This window comes from Corvus hawaiiensis, chromosome 26 (assembly GCF_020740725.1).
Source record: "Corvus hawaiiensis isolate bCorHaw1 chromosome 26, bCorHaw1.pri.cur, whole genome shotgun sequence".
Classification (NCBI taxonomy): domain Eukaryota; kingdom Metazoa; phylum Chordata; class Aves; order Passeriformes; family Corvidae; genus Corvus; species Corvus hawaiiensis.
This window is the reverse complement of record NC_063238.1, coordinates 41,271,721-41,291,306: the sequence shown is the minus strand read 5'-3', so window position 1 is coordinate 41,291,306 and position 19,586 is coordinate 41,271,721. Positions and strand designations below refer to the sequence as shown.

At 41.0% G+C, this 19,586-nt stretch overlaps 1 protein-coding gene across 2 annotated transcripts in view; it reads left to right on the top strand.

The window, feature by feature from the left end:
* Positions 1-19,586, top strand: part of AGO2 (argonaute RISC catalytic component 2) — a 57,129-nt gene that overhangs the window by 20,532 nt on the left and 17,011 nt on the right. The window contains exons 3-13 of one of the 2 annotated variants that reach the window (XM_048286339.1): positions 1,147-1,267; positions 7,046-7,227; positions 8,501-8,637; positions 8,776-8,910; positions 10,031-10,118; positions 10,799-10,946; positions 11,136-11,255; positions 11,386-11,508; positions 13,191-13,324; positions 15,637-15,821; positions 17,689-17,848. In XM_048286339.1, coding sequence (XP_048142296.1) covers positions 1,147-1,267; positions 7,046-7,227; positions 8,501-8,637; positions 8,776-8,910; positions 10,031-10,118; positions 10,799-10,946; positions 11,136-11,255; positions 11,386-11,508; positions 13,191-13,324; positions 15,637-15,821; positions 17,689-17,848 — 1,533 coding nt within the window. Of the gene's footprint in view, positions 1-1,146; positions 1,268-7,042; positions 7,228-8,500; positions 8,638-8,775; positions 8,911-10,030; positions 10,119-10,798; positions 10,947-11,135; positions 11,256-11,385; positions 11,509-13,190; positions 13,325-15,636; positions 15,822-17,688; positions 17,849-19,586 lie in introns of both variants that reach the window. The other variant, XM_048286338.1, reaches the window with a different exon arrangement.

Below are 19,586 nucleotides of genomic sequence, written 5' to 3'. Positions count from 1 at the left end.
GTCATGTTTGATTCATGCTTTGCAGGAGGTCAGAGTTTCTTTCAGTGGGTACATCTCACTTTAAGATAAACCCTGGGACACAGCAAAGAAATTGCCAATTAAAACAGTCTTAATTCTCTTCTTGAATGAGTTCAGTTTCATCTCAGATTTTGCAGCACTGTAGTACCTACCTGAGTGCTGGGTTAATCACCTTGCCAAGTCAGGGTGCATGAAAGCATCTCTGCAGCATCTCTGAGCTGGTGGTTGTCAGCAGTGCTGGAGGAACAGTGGTTTCCTTCCTGTGTCACTTTAACCTCTTAATGCCCTTTTGCCCCTGGCTGTATGTTAAGATTGCGACTGCTGATGGATTTTGGGTGTTACAGGTAGCCTGAAGGATATCTCTCTGGGATATTGGGAACAAAAGACCTTTGGCATCAAAGGGTGTTATTATTCCAACTGACCTCTCACTGGCTGCTGAACTGCTTTGGATGACCAGTGTGTAAACACTGTGGTTTGACAAGAGCTGTGTGAGTGGTTTCCCCATTCATACAAACATGCAACTTAATTCCAGCTACTCTTAAATGAATGTGTACTTTTAATATCCACAGGTCCCACTGAATGCACATACCCAGTTTTGTTGGATGGATCTCAGTTTTGTTGTGTGTATGAAAAAAAAAGCATTTAAAAGTTATTTTCCTCAGTGAGCTGCAAAACGTTTCACTGTCATTGTTGGCATAAACTGTTGTCCTGGCACTGGGGCTGTAAGCTGGGATAATGATATTTTTGAAAGCTGCTCAGGCTACTGAGCCTTTGGTCCAAGGTCCTTGCAGAAAGGGCTGTGGGACGGGGGAGCTGAAGCCCCCCATACACCTGTTTTGAGCTTGAGAGAGCACGAGCTTTCACTTCACCACTTCCAGTAGGTCACAGAAAAGAGGAAGGAAAGTTTAAATCTGAAAAAAACTAAAAACAGCAGCTTTAAGAAAACAGTCTGAGAAAATGTTACTTTCAATTCAGATCAGTCAGACAAATCTTGCCTTTAATAGACAGAAGTGGACATCCCTTTCAGTTACCTAATGCCTCTATTGGTAAATATTAGTGTTAGTATTGGTCTGCTACTTAACATTCAAAGTAAAAAGTTGGATTAACTTAATCTTTTTGCATTTTCAGAGAAATTGTGGAGCATATGGTTCAGCACTTTAAAACCCAGATTTTTGGGGATCGCAAGCCAGTGTTTGATGGAAGAAAAAACCTTTATACAGCTATGCCACTTCCCATTGGGAGAGATAAAGTAAGTTTTAAATAGAAAAATTTCTAGAGGTGTGGTTATTTGCAGAATATTTGCAATAACTAATAGAAACCGATTGTCTGTTTCTGATTTTCTATTTCTGGAATAGATGTCTGTATTGTTGCCACTCTGCTCAGGGTGTGCTTTACCAGGACACAAGTGTGAGCTTGTTGCTATCCCAGTGGTCACTCCCTTTTCTATATCACTTCATTCCTCCCTCTCTTTCTCCCCACTGGTGTGGTTTCTACTGCTTTGGGGAGCTGGATCAGTCCCAGACAGCACACAAGCTCCAGAGTGGCACTAGGGAGAAAGTGAGAGCACTGTTAAATTTGGGAGAGAGAGGGAAAATGCTGCTTTGGGCAGCAAGAAGCTGTTGTGTCACCTCACTAATCTCATCAAGGCCCACTCTAAGCTTATTCTCACTATCAGTAGCTGAAAGAAGCTCCTTCATCTCTCTGCTGCTTGTGTTGGAACCTCTCCTCCCTAATCCTTTATGACTGAGAGCCAGTTTACACCGCACAGGTTAAGACCTGCAATCTTTGCCCCGGGGCAGCTGGGGAGGACTTGGGTTTTGTTTGCCAGCTCCCGGTGGGGTGGTGACCTCTTCGGGCACTGGTTGTGGCTGCTCCTGTGCCCATCGACTGCTGAAGTGGAATGGACTCTGTTAGAATATGCTAACACACAAGCCTTAGAAAATAATTTAGTCTATGCACCTGTGATCTAATACCAGACTGAATTTTCTGTGCCTTTTTTTCGTTTAGGTGAGTCCCTGAGGGAGGGCACAGTCATTCTTGTTGGTACTACAGTAGTTCCCTTCTGCTGTGGGTTACACACAGTTACAGAGGAGGACTGTTCTACCTCATAAGAGTTGATTGCAACTTAAGTAGACAAAAATAGAATGTAAGGGGAAAAGGGAAATACAGAGAAATGTGGAAACTGGGAACCACTCAAGCCCTCTGAAATTCAGCAGCTGTGAAATAGTTCAGACTGGTCTTTGCTGCCTCATATTGGATGCCTGTGCTATGCTTGACAGAGTTAATAGGTCTATCTGAATCAAGCTCTTAATCTCCTATGTGTAATTTTTATTTTCCCCCAGTCTAAGTGAATGCCATGCAGTAAAGGTCAGTCTCTACTCCAGTGTTAATTATTTTTCGTTAACTGATAAGGTAATGTCTGGGAAAGCTATAAAGGAATAATTAAAAGTCTTAGAGATTTTCTTCCCCTTGCTTTCACGTACAATATTCTAGTTTCTACAGGTTTGGCACACAAGATTGCAAAGTATTTGCCAAAGGTGGAAGGATACTTGATGAGAGTCCCTTAGGGGTTTAAACAACTCTGGATGCATGCAGAGTTGCCTTGTACTTTACAAGCTATGGATGAGTAACAATAGACATTATGACAAGTTCTGCATTTAATAAGTAAAGTTAAGTAAAAAATGGTTTATCTATAGAGGATGAACAGGGATCAAGTTAATTCTCAGATCTAATGAGACTTTATGAGATGCAAGTTGATCCTACTTGCTCTGATAACTATTTTGGGTGGGACAGAGTTAACAAAATCTTCAAAGCAGCCTTTTCCCAGGTGTAGGTTACAACATTCATTTGCACAGACACAAAGGAATTGGGGCATCAAGAGCATTTCCTGCTGGCACACTGTCCCTACGCCTCAGTTTTACCACATATAATTTAGTGTGTGTGGGTTGTAAAATCCAAAGCATCAGGAATGGAGTCCGATTTGGTCATCAGGCACAGACAGAAGGAACATCTCATCATTCCCAATCATGCCAGAGCAATGCTTATTTGGAGTGGTCACTGAGGAGAGTGTTTGTAGTGGAGTTTATCATGAGGGTAGTTCAGGTGGTTTCATCTGTGGCTCACATTTAGGCTCACTTTCAGTAAACTCCTAATTTTTCCCTGTTTCCCATGGGTATAGGGCTTTCTCAATTGTTCTGCTCTACATGTATTAGTGTTACCCTGGAGGAAGGAGCTAATAGAGATAAATCTTGAGCTGTTTTAAATCAGACGTGGGGAAATTTAGCTTAATGAAGGGAATTTTTACATGGTGCTAAATTGGTTTAAGCATGATTTAAACCACTATAAAGCTTGTAGGTATTAGGACTTTCCTCCTGCATAATTAGATTAGGTTTCTTTGGTGGGTTTTTTTTTTGACTGTTCTGTACATAACAAATGTAGCAAGTTTACTGCACATCTGATTACATTTAGGATCGTATTGAAAAGATTCATGAACATACAGTGATTAATCTAAGAGGAAGATCTTAATTTACTTGCAGTATACATTGGTAATGGAAGAACTGATGCTAAACAGAGAGGGCTGACACAAAATTGCCAAGGTTTTTTCCCCTCCTATTGCTCTTTTAAGTTAATTAATGCACTCTGTCCTCATCTCTTGTTGATAGTGGTTGTTCTGCGCTCGTATTTTTGTCCTTGCTGACAGCTCTGCTTTTTTTATAACTTTTTCTTGTATAGAAACACTTCTCTGCTTTGCTTTTATGGTTATCACATCTGTTTTCATTCTTTCCTTATCGTACCTTATTTTCACTCTTTAACGTTTTCATTTTTTTTTACCTTTCAGAACAAATATGGAATGTGTAAATATTAACATGATCTTTTCTTACTTTTTACTTGTACACATTGAGAAGAAGGAAGTGTTTAGGACATTGCCAGGGTAGGAAGATATTAACAGTCTCCTCTTTCCTTGTAGGCTCTACACAGCAAACCCAAGTCACCTCTAACAGCAGCTTTGTATTCAATTCTTGCTCTACTTTTGTATTTCCCTAAAACATCCTTTTACAGTCAAAAACTGGAATTTAATTTTACCTGAACTTGGAAGTTTTCTCACCTAGCAAGATTCAAGAGCAACTGATGTATCTTAACCTACATCTTAATTAGTCTTTTATTAGAAAAACAGTAATTACGAATGAACAGAGCAGCAGTTTGATGCAGAAATCCTACGGCTATTCTCTTTTCCAGAAGGAAAATGTTAATCCTGTCTGTGGCCACAGACTTGGTCCTCTGACTTTGTCTTTCTGAAGTACTGCTAAAGACACTGCACATGACAGAAGCAGAGCTCATTCCTACATCCATAGTTTGTTGTTAATCTGTTTTCCTCTGAATCCCTGGGAGGGAAAAGCTCTTGGATTAATAGAGAAAAGGTACATTGTATGCTCAAAGCATGATAAAGTAATCATGTGATGTTTCATTTATTTTATGGAGAAGAAGGAATACTAAGAATTCCTCAGAAACACATGGTCAGGTTTGATCTTTATAATTTTTAAGCAGTGATACATTGATTTGTGTGACTCATTCAGACCCCATCAGCTTCAAGACCTATTCTTTTTAAGAATGGCTTTGACGTTTTTCTACAGGCTTAATGATTTTTCACGTCCTGACAGTAAAATCCCTTTCATTTAGCTCCCTTAGCTGCAAAATTGTCAACTCTGTTGCAGTTTAGCAGTGGGTCTACAAGGTAGCAGGTTAGTAACTTTTTTTTTATTTGGGGATAGATAATAAAACAAGTCTTAAATTTTGCTTTAGGGTTTATCCCTAATAGTAAAGGAGATAGTAAAATTCCCATCTAAAACTACTTTGTCTTAATTTTTTCGTGTTTTGCTTACTTTGTCAAACATGAATGTGTTACTGTGTCCTCAAAAGCACAGAGTGGGATAAATAAAATATTACTGAGAGACGAAAAATTCTGATTAGCAGTGCTTAAAAGTATATGTGAACTTTTGGATGTGGGACGTGGATTAAGGACTTTTTTTTATATTTTTGAGATTTTTTTTTTAAAATAGGGTGAGATATTTAATTATTTAAAAAAAAAACCAAAACAAAACAGGAAAGTTGTATTTAAACCTTACTTATTTGAGCAGTAACTCTTAATTCAACTCATTTGGAGTTAGACCCAGCAGCAAAACTGGTCTGGGCCAAATTCAGCAGTCACATCTCTGCTAAAGTTAACTGGTGTTTGCAGTTGGGCTCCTGGAAGAGATCCTGGGCCTTTTATTTCCACCAGGGACCACCTGCAACACAGGTTCCTTTTCATCTCCCGTTCCATCATAGTGAAGGAGTTTTGCAAATTGAAAACAGAAGAGGAAAAAAAGTAAAATTAAATCCTTTCTTTAGGTTAAGGGCACCATAGTGGTTAATAGTCAGATGAGTTGTGTATTAACAGTACTGGGAATAAGTATAGAATGGTTGGGATGGGAAGGCACCTTAAAAGCTGTCCTGTTCCAAACCCCTGCCATGGGCAGGGACACCTTCTTGCTCAAGCAGGAATTCTGAAACTTGATCTGGAGGAGAAGTTTAAAGGAAAATGCAGGTCAGGTGCAACAGACATCTTCCATCTGTTGTAAATGAGATGCAAGTTGAAGACTTTTTGATGGTGTGGTGGAAAAAAAGACTTCATGGAAAGCTTCCAGCATGTGTGAGCTGAAGACCTGTCCCTTTCTTTGCACAGCTTTCAGTAGGGTTGACCTTCTGGGCCAGACTCTCAGCAGTGACCCCACGATTAGACTCAGCTCCCAGTGCTCTCCCACAGCTGTGCAGCTCCTTCCTCCGCTCGAGTCTCCCTGGGGAATGGTGTTTGTGCTAGAGGAGAGATGCAGCTGTAATCTTAATTTTGTGTGCCTACAGTAGATGGTCAACTCATTTTCGGGGGCACACGGGAAGGCTTCTTATTTGTGTTTTATATTTCTTTCCTATTTTTGGACCGAAGAAGCAAATTGCTGAAGAGGCCAGATGTTTGCAGATATTAGTTTGCTGTTAGCCACCTATTATTTTTGCTAATTACAGTTTGCCTGTTAAGTGGATGCCTTTTATATTTAAATTGCAAACTCCCTAGCAGGGGAAAATACAAGGTTTTTGTTTGTATCCAGCACAAAGGATACTCTGATCTTGGTATTTCCTGTAGTCACTCCCAGACGTTCTGATCATTTCAGACAAGCCTTGATTTTAGTCGGCTTAAGAACTTTGGTGCTCAGACTTTCTTTGTTTTAAGAAAGAGGAGAAATCAGCATTACAAATAATTCCAAGTAATTGGCTGAAGTAATTTACCACAATGTAGTTTGCCACTGTTTTTTAGACAAAAAATTCAAAGTAGGGTGTACCATGGGAAAGAAGTGCCCCTGTTTCTTGCCTGTACCATCACTGGTACTTGTGTTGTAGTTTATTCTTTCTTGGGTATTTAAAAGTAAGAATTTTGGCTTGGTAGGTTTTGTGGTATTTTTGTTTTATTTGGGGGGTTGGTGATTGTTTTTTGGTTTTGTTTTTCTATTGCCTGTCTTCTCTTGTTTGAACTGTGTGTTCAGCAGTAGTATGTAGAGCACTCTGGTGCTCTCGAGAGCAAATACCAGAAATTCATGAATCTTGGCAGGTGGTGACAGCCCATGTTTTATTTTAGGCATGCAGGAGCTGACACGAGTGGTGATGCACTGGGACGTGTTAGGGATCTGAAATCAGGTTATTGGATCTTCACCGAGACCTCCCCATTGATCCAAGCGCCTCCAAATTCCAGTGTTGCCTCACAGAGGGAGAGAGATGCCAGCTGGGAGGCACTCCAGGCTTCTGAAATACCCCTTTGGGAAGATGTAGCTGTAAAAAGAGACTTTACCTAATGTGTGCTGTTGCTTCATCATTGCTTTTTGTCTCCTCCCCTGCTTCGTGGCGCTGTTCAGAAGAATCCATCGTCCCTTCTGAGCCCCTTCCATTTTCCCCCCTTTCAATGGAAAGAATCATCTTGGTTTGTTGTTTGGTATTGTTGCAGGTGGAGCTGGAGGTCACACTGCCAGGAGAAGGAAAGGACAGAATATTTAAGGTGGCTATAAAGTGGATGTCCTGTGTGAGTTTGCAGGCTTTACATGATGCTCTCTCTGGCCGGCTGCCGAGTGTCCCATTTGAGACCATCCAGGCGCTGGATGTAGTGATGAGGCACTTGCCTTCCATGAGGTGAGGGGAAGACCTTGATGTGGTTTAGGTGTGATGTGAGTGCTTTGGTGGCTCTTTGGGTAGGAGGTGCTCCCATAGACCAGCCACAGTTGTGGCCGTGTGGCAATGGCAGGCTCAGGCAAGAGACAGTCAGTGCTTTCCTGCTCATCTGGTGGAATTCGGAACTTCCAGCCTGGACCCAAGTCCCTTTCCCCAGAGGTTTTCAGACTGGGCCCATGTTTGTGTGCTCTCAGGTCAGGGGGGCTCTGCTATCTCCCTCTTTCCTCTGTAGCCTTGGAGAAGGAGGCTCTCCCCAAGTGGGAAGTGCTTGGAGGCTGGTAGACGTGGAAGGGTGGTTTTAAGACAACTTCTTACCCTGTTCCTGTGTGTCCTTGGACAGATATTTACTGCCAATTTTGTATAAACGTTACCATGCTAGGGGGACATTAATGTCACCCCCTGTGGCTATTTTGATAGGAAAGAAAAGCTTGAAAATTATTTGGTTTGTTTTCCAAGTGGGACCCACAGCATTTTCAGTCATGCCCAGGAGATAACTGGGCTTAATTCTGCTGCCATGGAACAAATCACTTAAGACCACTGTGCAAATGATATTCAATTAGAAGCTAAAGAACAAAGTTTAGTAGGGCTGAACTTTCCCATATCGAAGCTCTAAACAGGTAATATGAGTTAAGTATATGTAAATGACTTTAAATAGCCTTATAGTATGTTGACTTTACCCTCAAATTAAGGATAAAAAAAGTAAAATTACTTTAATCAGGTTTTGCAGCACAGAAAACAGCCCAGACTGTCAGATACCTTTGTTCAGAGGAACACATTGGCTCTTGATATGATTTGTTTGCTATTAAATGTGAAGTACTTAATTATCAAGATGAAAGATGGATCAGAAATACTTGTTATATCACTTATTTACCCTCACATGATGTCTATAATTCAGAGTATGGGGAGAAATGATTACATTGGTATTTTAATAGCAGAGACTTTTAATTCTTTTCTTACGGAAGCCCAGCTGAAGTTATTAATGCTTTCTGTTGGAATTAGTAGATATGTTAAGGGGTGTACTGAAAATAAATTTAAACTTGAGTAGTAGCCTATTTCTTACAGTAACAAGCTGGATTTTGAGAGGTGTAACCTGAGTCCTGCCAAGAATCTCAGATTATTGGTAATTTTAAACACTGACATTTCTGTGCTTTTCGAAAAGGAATTTCCATTAGTTACGGCTTTATTGCAATTTTTGCTTTAGTTTCCTGATGTGGGTTTATTTGCTTTCTTGCAGGTATACTCCTGTGGGGAGATCTTTCTTTACAGCATCAGAAGGGTGCTCGAATCCTTTGGGTGGTGGCAGAGAAGTTTGGTTTGGCTTCCATCAGTCAGTCAGACCTTCATTATGGAAAATGATGTTAAATATTGATGGTAGGTAGTACAAAATGTTTTCTTGTTTCTTCTTGCTCCTTAATGGAAAGGCAAAAATTTAGCTCCATTTGTTTTGTTGGATTTCTTGAGAATTTCCTCTGTATTGTTGTAACACATCATTAATGTTTTTGTCTGCAGTGTCTGCAACTGCATTTTACAAAGCACAGCCAGTTATTGAGTTTGTCTGTGAAGTTCTGGACTTCAAAAGTATTGAAGAACAACAAAAACCTCTGACAGATTCCCAAAGGGTAAAGTTTACCAAAGAAATAAAAGGTAATAAATTATATAAAGCTGCTTTATTCTGTCTGATGTGTTACTGCATTTTAAATTTACTGCATTTTAAATATTTTCCACAGCAGTTGCCTTATTGGGAGACAAAAATTTCATATTTTTCGCTTTTGAAACCTATAAGTAGTGCCAATTGCAGTTTCATGGCAAAGATATTTCAGTTCCTAATCTGGTGGTTCTAAATGTTTACAAATACTGGGATTTCATGCTTTTTTAATTACCCAATCTTAATTTTTTCTAGTTATTGATGTCAGGGTTTTCATATTTCAGATTTTACTTATAATTTAGCAATGTGTTTTTGTCTACTTAGGCATCTGTCCTGCATATACTCTTCTGGAAGTAAATTAGAGTTATTCTAGTGTGTAGTGTCTGAATCAAAGAGGAGGAAGAAATCTTACTGGTTTTGTTCACTGAAGGTTTCTTCTGCAAAATGAAGATCCTTCCTTCCCGATATTCCTGGTAGAAAGCAAGCAACTTTAAAAACTCCATAAATCCATCCTGCACCTTCCTTTTGTGTTTCCAAAAAATGTCAACAAAATTATCTTTGCCCAACCAGAAGTTAGCAAGGAAAGTATAAATAAATCTTGAGTTTGCATTGGTTGTAAATGTTTTGAAAAAATAATCAGGCACCAAATTGCTTCACTGTGGCCTCGTTCCCATGAGCTCCTAGAGAGGCTGTTTGGGGATTCTGCTCCACCCACACCCCCAGTTCATTAGCTCAGGCTCAGTTGCAGGAGTTGGAGGTCTTACAGACACCGTATGTTTAGACAGAAAGTATAAACAAGGGGTTTTGTTTCAAGGATCTTTCCCCGTCCTGGGCTTCCTTAGAGGTACAGAACTGGAATTTGCAGAATGTGCTCAGCGTCATCAGTGAGCTCTGGGGACTTTGGGATTTCTTCTTGGCTCTGAAATTCTGGGTTGAACTTTGGCTGAAGCTCAGGAGTTTGAATTTTAAGACTGTAAATTGCTTTTTGAGTTCTGTCCGGGCTGCTGTTAGGGGCTAAATAGAATGGCTTTATTACACTGTTTTACAGGTCTTTTGTAGCAGTTTAGGGCTGACACCTTGATTTTGGAAAAATGGTGATTTCTGCTTTCTAATTTTTAGGTCTGAAGGTGGAGATAACACACTGTGGACAGATGAAAAGGAAGTACAGAGTGTGCAATGTCACCAGACGACCAGCAAGTCACCAAACGTAAAGTATTTTCCTACCTTTTAAGCATATGCTTGATCTCAGGCTGGAAAAATACCTTGCCTGCCTTACTGAGGTGGGAAAAGTTGCCTTGAAAAGTGATGCTTTCTTTGGTTAATACCCTTAAATATACCTCAAAGGATTTTCCCAATTTTGCTGTTCTTTTTGTTCTATTTTTATACTGTAATGAGTATCAGGGCATTTGAACCAATTGCTTTGGTTTAGATCTGGGAGGTTTTTTTTGGTTGGCTGGGGATTTTTTTCTGTCATTTATGGATTTCTTCAAAATTGGAAGAACAGGGTGTCCTATATGTAGCCTAAAGTTTCCCACAACAGGAGTAGAAAAGTGGTGCCAGCTGGGATTGGCTTCCTAATGTTGCTTATTGGCAATCTATTTTTCCTCTGGAAAAAGTGTTTCTTTTTAATCACCAGCCCGAGATTTGCAGGTAGCTTGAATATGGAGGCATTGACTCCCATTTTTAAGGAAGTAATATAACAAACAAAACTGATATCAGCTTTATACAAGAAGATAACGGCTCAGTATCTGAATCTGGTGTTTAATTGCTTGGGCTTTGTTTCATCCTCTTCCAATAGGCTTAACTTGTGCCCAGAAGTGTACTAAGGAACTGTGGGAAAGTATTTTGCATGGAGTAATAGCTGTTTTCATATTTGCTTTCCAACAGATTCCCACTTCAGCAGGAGAATGGACAAACAGTTGAATGCACTGTAGCTCAGTATTTTAAGGACAGGCATAAATTAGTTTTACGCTACCCTCACCTTCCATGTTTACAAGTTGGACAGGAGCAGAAGCACACATACCTTCCTCTGGAGGCAAGTAAACTTATAGAGAATTCTGGGGGCTGGGGGAAGGGGGTCAGAGGGAAAAAGGGTTCAAATGTTGGCCAACTGTTTTTTTTGAGCAGCCAAATGTTGAGAAATTCTGTAGTGCATCAGTGAAAGAAAAGCCAAAAAAACCAGTTGGACTGTGTTTATAATTTCCTTTCTGTGGGGATATTTCAGGTGTGCAACATAGTGGCAGGACAAAGATGCATAAAGAAACTCACTGACAATCAAACTTCCACTATGATTCGAGCCACTGCCAGATCAGCGCCGGACCGGCAGGAAGAGATCAGCAAATTGGTGAGTGCTGTGTCAGATGGGAGTCAGATGTAGGAATGGGCTTAATTTTGCTCGCCCTTAGCAGGGCCCGATGTGTTTGTGCACTGCACACAGGTTATGAGCTTGGCTCTGTATATTTTTACAATTTCAGATGCGGAGTGCGAGTTTCAACACCGATCCTTACGTCCGAGAATTTGGGATAATGGTCAAGGATGAAATGACAGACGTGACTGGCAGAGTCCTACAGCCTCCCTCAATCCTCTATGGAGGCAGGGTATGTCCAGTGGGTTCTGTACAGTCTGTGATGGCTTCCAGCATCAGCTGGAACTGGTAGTGGCCTCTGTAATGTGTTTATTTTAAATTAATTGTGTTGTGTGCCATGAGAGAGCTGTCATAGGTGTAATGTTCGGAATTTACATTTAGGTTCTCAAAGTCCTTAAATGTATTGGCCATTTTGCATCTCCCTCAATTGCTGTTTTATTTCTGAAAGTAAAACTGGGTTAAAAATGCCTTTTTTTGCCTCAAACACTCTTACACTGTGTGTTGCAAGAAGCAGCCTGCAAATAGTGGTTCAAATCAATGTGTATGGAGAAGAACAATTTCAATTATCACTATATATATTTGAAAATATACTGAAATATTCCTGAATTTCTGTTTGGTTTTGAATATTCTGGGTGGAGCAACTGTGTTTAGGGCAGCTGTCTTAAGGTATCATCTCTATCTGCATATCTTTCTCCAGAGTCATCCCTTCCTGTTGGAGTATTTACCCACAGGTTTTTATTTTACAATGGCTTTTCAGATCGCCTTTCTGACAGTCTTTCTCCTGTGATGTCTTTTAAAATAAGCTTGAGAAACAGGATTTTCCATCAGTTATATACTGGGACTTTTATGCAAGATGAAAGCTTTGATAACTGGGATAACTTCATTTGTGGAGGCTTTTGGTGAACCTCATGCACTGCCAGCTGAATATAATTCTGTCCCTGTGCACAACAGACTCTGGTGCCTCTGTAACCCATCATGGGAGAGGATCTTGAGTCTTCTGCCTAAAATTCTTTGTACAACTCAGGCAAATTAGCTCAAACCTCCCTTCACTGGCAGGTTGAGGTACCCCAGGCCTGACCCTGGTTAGGGGAGTGCTTTCATGAACTATTCTGGCACCAGCAGGTTGGGGGAACTTAATGGCAGATGAATGTTGGAAAGTCCAAGTGGGGAGGTACTGCCTTCAGCAGACACAGCTCTTTGCAAGATCCATTATCAAATTCATGTGTGTGTCCTGAAAAATTCCCAGAAGTTTTAGCTGTTGCTGCTAGGTGAGAAGAAAGACATCATGGTAACTTGTCTAAAACGTCTATCAATATTTATTAATGTAATTAATATCACCAAAATTACTTCAGCTGCTTTATAACATCTCTTGTTCTCCAGATAATCCATCCCAGTAATATCTGCTTGGTGGGAGAAATAAAAGTGTTGGGCAGGGCCAAGTTGAATAACTGATCACCTTTCTCAGCTTGTTCACATTTTTTCTGGAGTTGTGTGAATGACATTGAACCAATATTTGCCTCTACTTAGTGATGTGTAAAATATTCACAGTACTTAAACGAACTTTTCCCCTTTGGAAAGTTCACTGAGCAGTTGTAAAGTCACGGTAGAAATTTAGGTTCTTGTTAATGTTCCATACCAAGCATGAATCTTACTTTCCATATATAAATACAACCAAAGGCAATGATCAGCAATAAAAATGAACAATGTGAGCTTTATTTTTCACCTGGCTAAGAAGCTGTCTTTCTACAGTGATAAAATGATTGTTACAAGATAGGATGGATGTTTGTTCAGGGGAGAGAATGACCTGAAAGTATAAATCACCTGCTGATTGGGGGGAAATAGAAGCAAAGCTGATTTTTGTTTAGCATCAATCAAGTTTTGCATTAATGTTTAATTTTTACCTTCCACTTCCAGAATAAAGCAATTGCTACACCAGTTCAAGGTGTCTGGGACATGAGGAATAAACAGTTTCACACTGGAATTGAAATAAAGGTTTGGGCAATTGCCTGCTTTGCTCCCCAGCGCCAGTGCACTGAAGTTCATCTTAAGTAAGTGTGTTGTGTAAGATGGTGATTTTATCATTTATTATGGATATAAATGTCATGATTTCACTTATTTATGAAGAAAATATTTTTGGCCAAGTTGTTTAACATATGGCAATACATCTTTAACAGTGCTTTCAAAGTTCTGTCTCTTTGTGTTTTGCATGATGCCAGTATGATTTCAATGCCAGCATCAGGAAATCCTCCAAATCAGACTTAACAAAAGCTGTTTGTGCTCTATGGCAGGTTTCTGAGCAGTGAGGCCATAGGATAGAGTTTAAGATAACTGAAATGATGTAATGATGGGTGTTTATCACTAAGTGTTTCTCAAGAGTCAGAGCTAACGTGTATTCTGTTAGGTTCCTTTCCTGGATATATGGAGTGGATTTATTCATGCAGAATTTCTTTAGAAGGAAAATTTTTCTCTATAACTTCTTCCCCTTCAGAGTTCCTGGAATGTGCAAGTTGAATGGCTGTATTTGCCACATCAGTAGGACTGGTTGTTCTGTTGACTTGAAGAGTTTGAATGAAACTTTCAGATTTGGTTTCTTTGCCTTTGGATGAGATGTGATTGTTCAAAGCCTATTGTTAAAAGTGACATCTGCCATTGGCTCAGGGAAGGTGTGCAGGCCCAGATCAGTGTCTGATTCCTTCTCTCACATGCAGCTGCTTTCCCTTCATGCATGGACAAGTGCAGCCTGTGGAGCTGCCCTGGCAGTGACTCACCTGCTCTCTGGGAGGTGAATGCAAGGCAGGGATTGCTCATGCCAGTGGCATTGCCACAGCAGTGTTCCTTCAGATGATTTGCCAAACAGCTTGGGAATTTTTCCCTAACAAGTGATGAGCAAACAGTGAGAATCTTACTTTTTACTGCCCGTTGTGTGAGGAGGGGAAGGACTTGTTCTCTCCAGGCACATGTCAAGAACTGGGCTGCCATAGAATTTTCCCTTCCATGCTGCTTCTTGTGGTGGAAATGCTTTGTAAGCCAAGTTACTCACTTTTGAGAAATAGGCAGAAGTCTTCAAGATAATGAGCCAAAATAAAATTATTTGAATGGCTTAGAATGAGTCTGTGCTTACCATGAAAGGACATTGCTTCGTGCCAGGAAAATGGCTGCATCCCGTTCCACCTTGTGGCCTCTTGTTACGTCTTGTTGAGCAAGTTGGAACTCAAATGCTGTTGATTTACCAGAGTAAACACCTTCAAATGCCCTAAAAGTCTTCAAAATCGCCCTGCTTTACCTGTTGGGAACAGGGAGAGAAACTTTCCTCATAGGCATTGTAGTTCCAGTTTAAAGGCTCAAACCCTGAGCTATTTTAGACTTGAATGTTGAAATCACAGAAGGGTTTGGGTTGGAAGGGACCTTAAAGATCATCTTTTTCCAACCCTCTGCCACGGGCAAAGATACCTTCCCCTATCCCAGGTTGCTCCAAGCCTCTTTCAGCCTGGCATTGAACACTTCCAGGGATGGGGAGATGTACTGCCACTGACTCTGCTATAGTGGGTGCTTGTTTTTCCGGAGGAAATATCCATTTTCTGCAAGGAGCCTCAGGCTGCAGGGCTGAAGCTCACAGCCTGTTATGATTCATGCAAGTTAACAATGGGTTTGGAAGAAACTAAATCTTCACACCCTCTCAGTCAGTGGCATCCTGTGGTGAAGATGAGTAACTTTTAAACACCTGTGGAGGGGCCACCCAACTTAATAAAAATGGGCTTTTATCAGTGAGCTAAAGAGGCTCACAGATGGAAGCCTCTGAAGAAGTTAGGTTGTCTTCATATCTGACCAATTCCATCAAAGGGTGACTTTTTTTGTACCAGCCTAGGAGAAGGTTTGCCTTTAGCTCCAGGATACACATTTTCTCTGGTATCTATGAAATTGTGCATTATTATGGATGCTGAAGCAATTCACTGAAACAATTGCTGGTAACTTGGTTGCTTTCCTCATCAAGAAAAAAGGGAGGAACTCCAGCCCTTTTTTTAGTGGTAACACATGGAAGAGCAGGCTATCCCACATCGTAATTGTTGCAGTCTTTTTGCAAAAAGTAGTTTATTCCATATTTCCCATAGAAATAAGGTAGAATTTTCTTTGGAAATGAGGTTTTTTTATTAATGGTGTTATTTATGCAGCATATTTCCTGTCTTTCCTTCGGTGACTACACAGGCACTGTCAATTAAAGATGCACTTGGGGTTAAATTCCCAGGTTTTTGGACAGCACAACTCTGCAAGTTTAACAGGATTGTTCCATTAAAAATAAGATCAAATATCAAGATGGGTTTTTACTACCTGATAATGTAATGTATTTGTTTGCATTCCTCAGGTCCTTCACAGAACAGCTGCGGAAGATTTCCAGGGATGCTGGAATGCCAATCCAGGGGCAGCCCTGCTTCTGTAAATACGCCCAGGGAGCCGACAGTGTGGAGCCCATGTTCAGACACCTCAAGAACACTTACACTGGGCTGCAGCTTGTCGTGGTCATTTTGCCAGGAAAAACACCAGTCTATGGTCAGTGAGTGGAAATGGTGCATTTCAGTCACAGTTCGTGTGGTTTTTGTGAAGTATCCAGAGGAGAGAGGTTTAATGCTGGTTTAGCTCTACAAATTCCGGTTAGGGAATAGGCTGTAAATTAATTTTGTTATTTTTCTTGTGCTGCATGGTGTTTTATATTAAGCCCTAATTATTTTCATTATTTTTTCTATGCTTTTAATTTGCTTTTCCCTATTCTTCCTGCTGGTTGCATTTGAGATGGAGGTTGTGAGAAAGCCAACCCAGGGCTTTGGTGAGATTGACATTGATAGGTGGTGAATTAAAATATACTTAATAAAACTTGTGTGCTGAAAATTCCAAGTGACTGAAGAAGTAATGACTTCAAGAACTCTGTAGCTTTTAGAACATCTTTGCTTACTCACACAATCTCCCTTTGGCAAAAAGTGTTGAGTGAAGGAGATTTCTGTCTATTTTTCCTTTTATTTCAGTTTTTAAACTCGGATTGCGAGGATACAGATGCATGGAAAGTGAAAACTCAGCAAACTAAACTGTTTTTTGGAAAAAGTGACAATTAGTGCATTTTACATAGCATACACACATGGGTTTTAATATGTTTTGTATAAACCATGCATTTTTGTTTTAACCAGCTCTTCCTATAGGCAGGACCACTTGTTTTCCTGTCCTCCCTCCCTCTTTTTTTCACTTACCTTGCCCAGCTGGAGCAGCATCCACTGTTTTTCTCTCATAGCTACATGGTCTCTTCTCTGGTGGATCAGATCTACCAAGCAGCTGCAGAGTTGTTTTATCCCATCCCTCACCAATTTAATATAGCACAAAATAATTTTCTTACTTTATTATTATCTCTTACAAGATGAAAAGAGATTAAGCAAGGAATCTTAAGGAAATAGTACCTTTTTCTTCCCCCTTGAATTCAGCCTTGCAAAGGAGGTGGCTCGTCTCTAATTTGTACAATAGAAATTTGGTGCAAAATGACATTTTTGCTATTCCTGCTTGGCATTAAAAGGGAATTCTTTTCCTCTACTTAACCACTGAGAGGATGTGGTACCGCTCTCATCTTCTTTCCTTGTCATTATCTTTGATTACAGTTATTTCTGCCCCCTCTAATCATCTCTCCTTATTTTCTCCCTATGCTCTTCCATACCCTGCACTTCCTATACCCACAGTCTTGTCTTTTCTCTTCTTCCCACCCTGCTCTTTTCCCCCTCCTGTTGCCAAAGAGGGGGGTTCATCTTCTCTGAGCCAGTCTTGGAGCCTAGATTTCTTCCCAGAATGTGAGAGTATGAGGCTCTCTGAAAGCCTTCAAGTCTCATTTTTATTGTTAACAATAGGATTTGATTTAACCTTTGGAATTGTACAGTATTGAATGAGTTTCTTGGGAGTTTTTATGGACCATTGTCTGCTAAACTGGTCACTTTTCTATGCAGGTGATAAACTTGCAGTGATGAACTGATGATAAAACTGCTTGGCTGAATATTACTCAGCACTTTACTGTTAGGTTTTTGTTGCTAGTCCAGTGTTTAATAATGCAACAAGTGCTCATCATCCTAATATCCACAGTACCCATATCATTAGGCAAAGCTGATGATATAATGCTACATTCTAAACTAAGAATTAATTTTAAAATTCTTAGTTAATATAAGTGAACAGTGCCTTTAGTTACTGCATTTAGGACCCAGTTAGGTGGAGCAGAGCAGACCTGGGGGGAGGTTCTGGATTTGGGGAGTAGGATTCATTGTGTTCCTTTAAGCTTGAGCACCACTTTGCTAAAACTCCAGGTGTAGTGAATTGGCATCAAGTTTAAGTCTCCTCCATTGTTTGATTTGCAGTTTGCAAATACTTTTTTCGGTTTTTCTCCATTCTGTAGCGGAGGTGAAGCGCGTTGGTGACACGGTGCTGGGGATGGCCACTCAGTGTGTGCAGATGAAAAACGTCCAAAGAACAACACCACAAACTCTGTCCAACCTTTGCTTAAAAATAAATGTCAAATTAGGAGGTGTAAATAACATTCTATTGCCACAGGGAAGGTAAGTCATCTTTCAAAGGGGAAGAGGTTATTGTATTGCAGAGAGGGTGTGCGTCATGCTGAGATAACTGGGAGCTTTTATCTGCAGCCATAGCACTGTGGCTTAAGTGACTCTTCAGACAAACTCTGTTTTGGCTTCTAATAAATAGTCCTGCAAAAGTTAAGTTATGAAGACAGGAGAGGAATACTTGTTTCTGTTGAAATTTATAATAAAAGTATTGTTTTTACGATCTGACCACTGAAGTACACGGCTGTCACTAGAATGAAAAATCTCTAAGACTCTATTTGCTCTGAGTTTTCAGAAACAGAGACCATCTAGAAGAGTAGTGCCTTTTCTTTTGGTCCACATTCTTCTCTTTGAGACTCTTAACCACAGAGGAGATGTGAGCCTGCATTGGGCCCTGGACTGTGCTCTCAAAATTCCTGAGTTTGCTGGCTGTGGAGCCCACTGTCTCTCGGGTGTCCTCAACATTCAGTGTTGCCATGAAGGTGGAGTATTGGGATGGCCCTAGATGTGCCAGGCGCCCCAATATTTCCCCTGTGCACCTGACCTTGTCAGGGTCGTTATCGTGCTGTCCGTCCCTTCCAAAAAGTGCCTCTAGTGCTGCCACTTCTCTCAGCTGTTGGATCCCTTCCTCAGTGGTCTTCCAGGGCATTCTGTGATGGTGCTCCTACAGTCTGTCTCTCTGAACAATCCTCTCTCTTACATTCATTAAAAGTCCCTCCCAGAGAGGAAGGGGTCCTGGCTGCCTCCCGAAACCTGATCAGTACTTGAGTCCTGGGTCAAGGATGCTTTAGGTGGAACCTGGACAGTTGTAATCTCTGTTGGTTCCATGGCTGCACCATCGGACTTTCCCTCTTTGAGGCAGGAAGAGGGCTTCCCACCAGCTGAGGAAGAGTATTCCCTCAGCACCCAGCCTATCTCCTCCTATACCCCCATCCAGTCTGGGTGGTTCATTTCTAAGGTGGACTGTGGGGCAGGATCAGGCTGTGGGGCAGTGTCCCTGGCCCCTGTGGCCTGCTCCTGGCCAGCATCCCTAGTCTCTGGGGTAGGTGTCAGGGTGGTTACCCAAGACAATCCCACCTTATCTCTAAATGCTAAATAGATTAGGCCTATCAGCAGCACCAGCCATTGTATGGTATCATGAGCATCTAGAGAAAATTTGAGTGCTTCAAAAGCTGGTGGAGTGCGTCCAAGCAAATGGGTGAAGGATTGGGGAAAACCCCCCCTGTATTGCTTCCTCACAATGGGTACCATTATTAATGAAACCCCAAAGACAATCTCCTCTGCGATACTCATTCAGCTATGTGCCCACGTTCCAGAGGAAGTTTAAAATCCATGAATTCCTCACCTTACTGACCCATAGTGCAAAGTGTAGCCTTAGTCAGAGGACCCATGTTTAGATAAGGAGCTGCAAATGGCAAAAATGTAGCCACAACCATGTGCCACCTGAAGCAGGGTAAGCTGGACCACATGGTGCTGCCTAACGAGGTTTCTATATTCAGCAAACAAAAATTAGGTTACCCAGGAACTGTTACTCCTTTTTCACCCTTTCCTCTCAGTGCCCTCGAGCCCCACATTGGGCACCAAAAACTGCTGGTTTAAGAGACAAGTGTCTGCCAAAGAAAGTGGGAGCCTTCCTGGAATGGAAAAGATGACCCCCTCACTCCAAATTATTGTAACTTTGAAATTACGGGGGCTTTCAGGCAAAGATATGGGTAAAGCAATAACAGTTCTT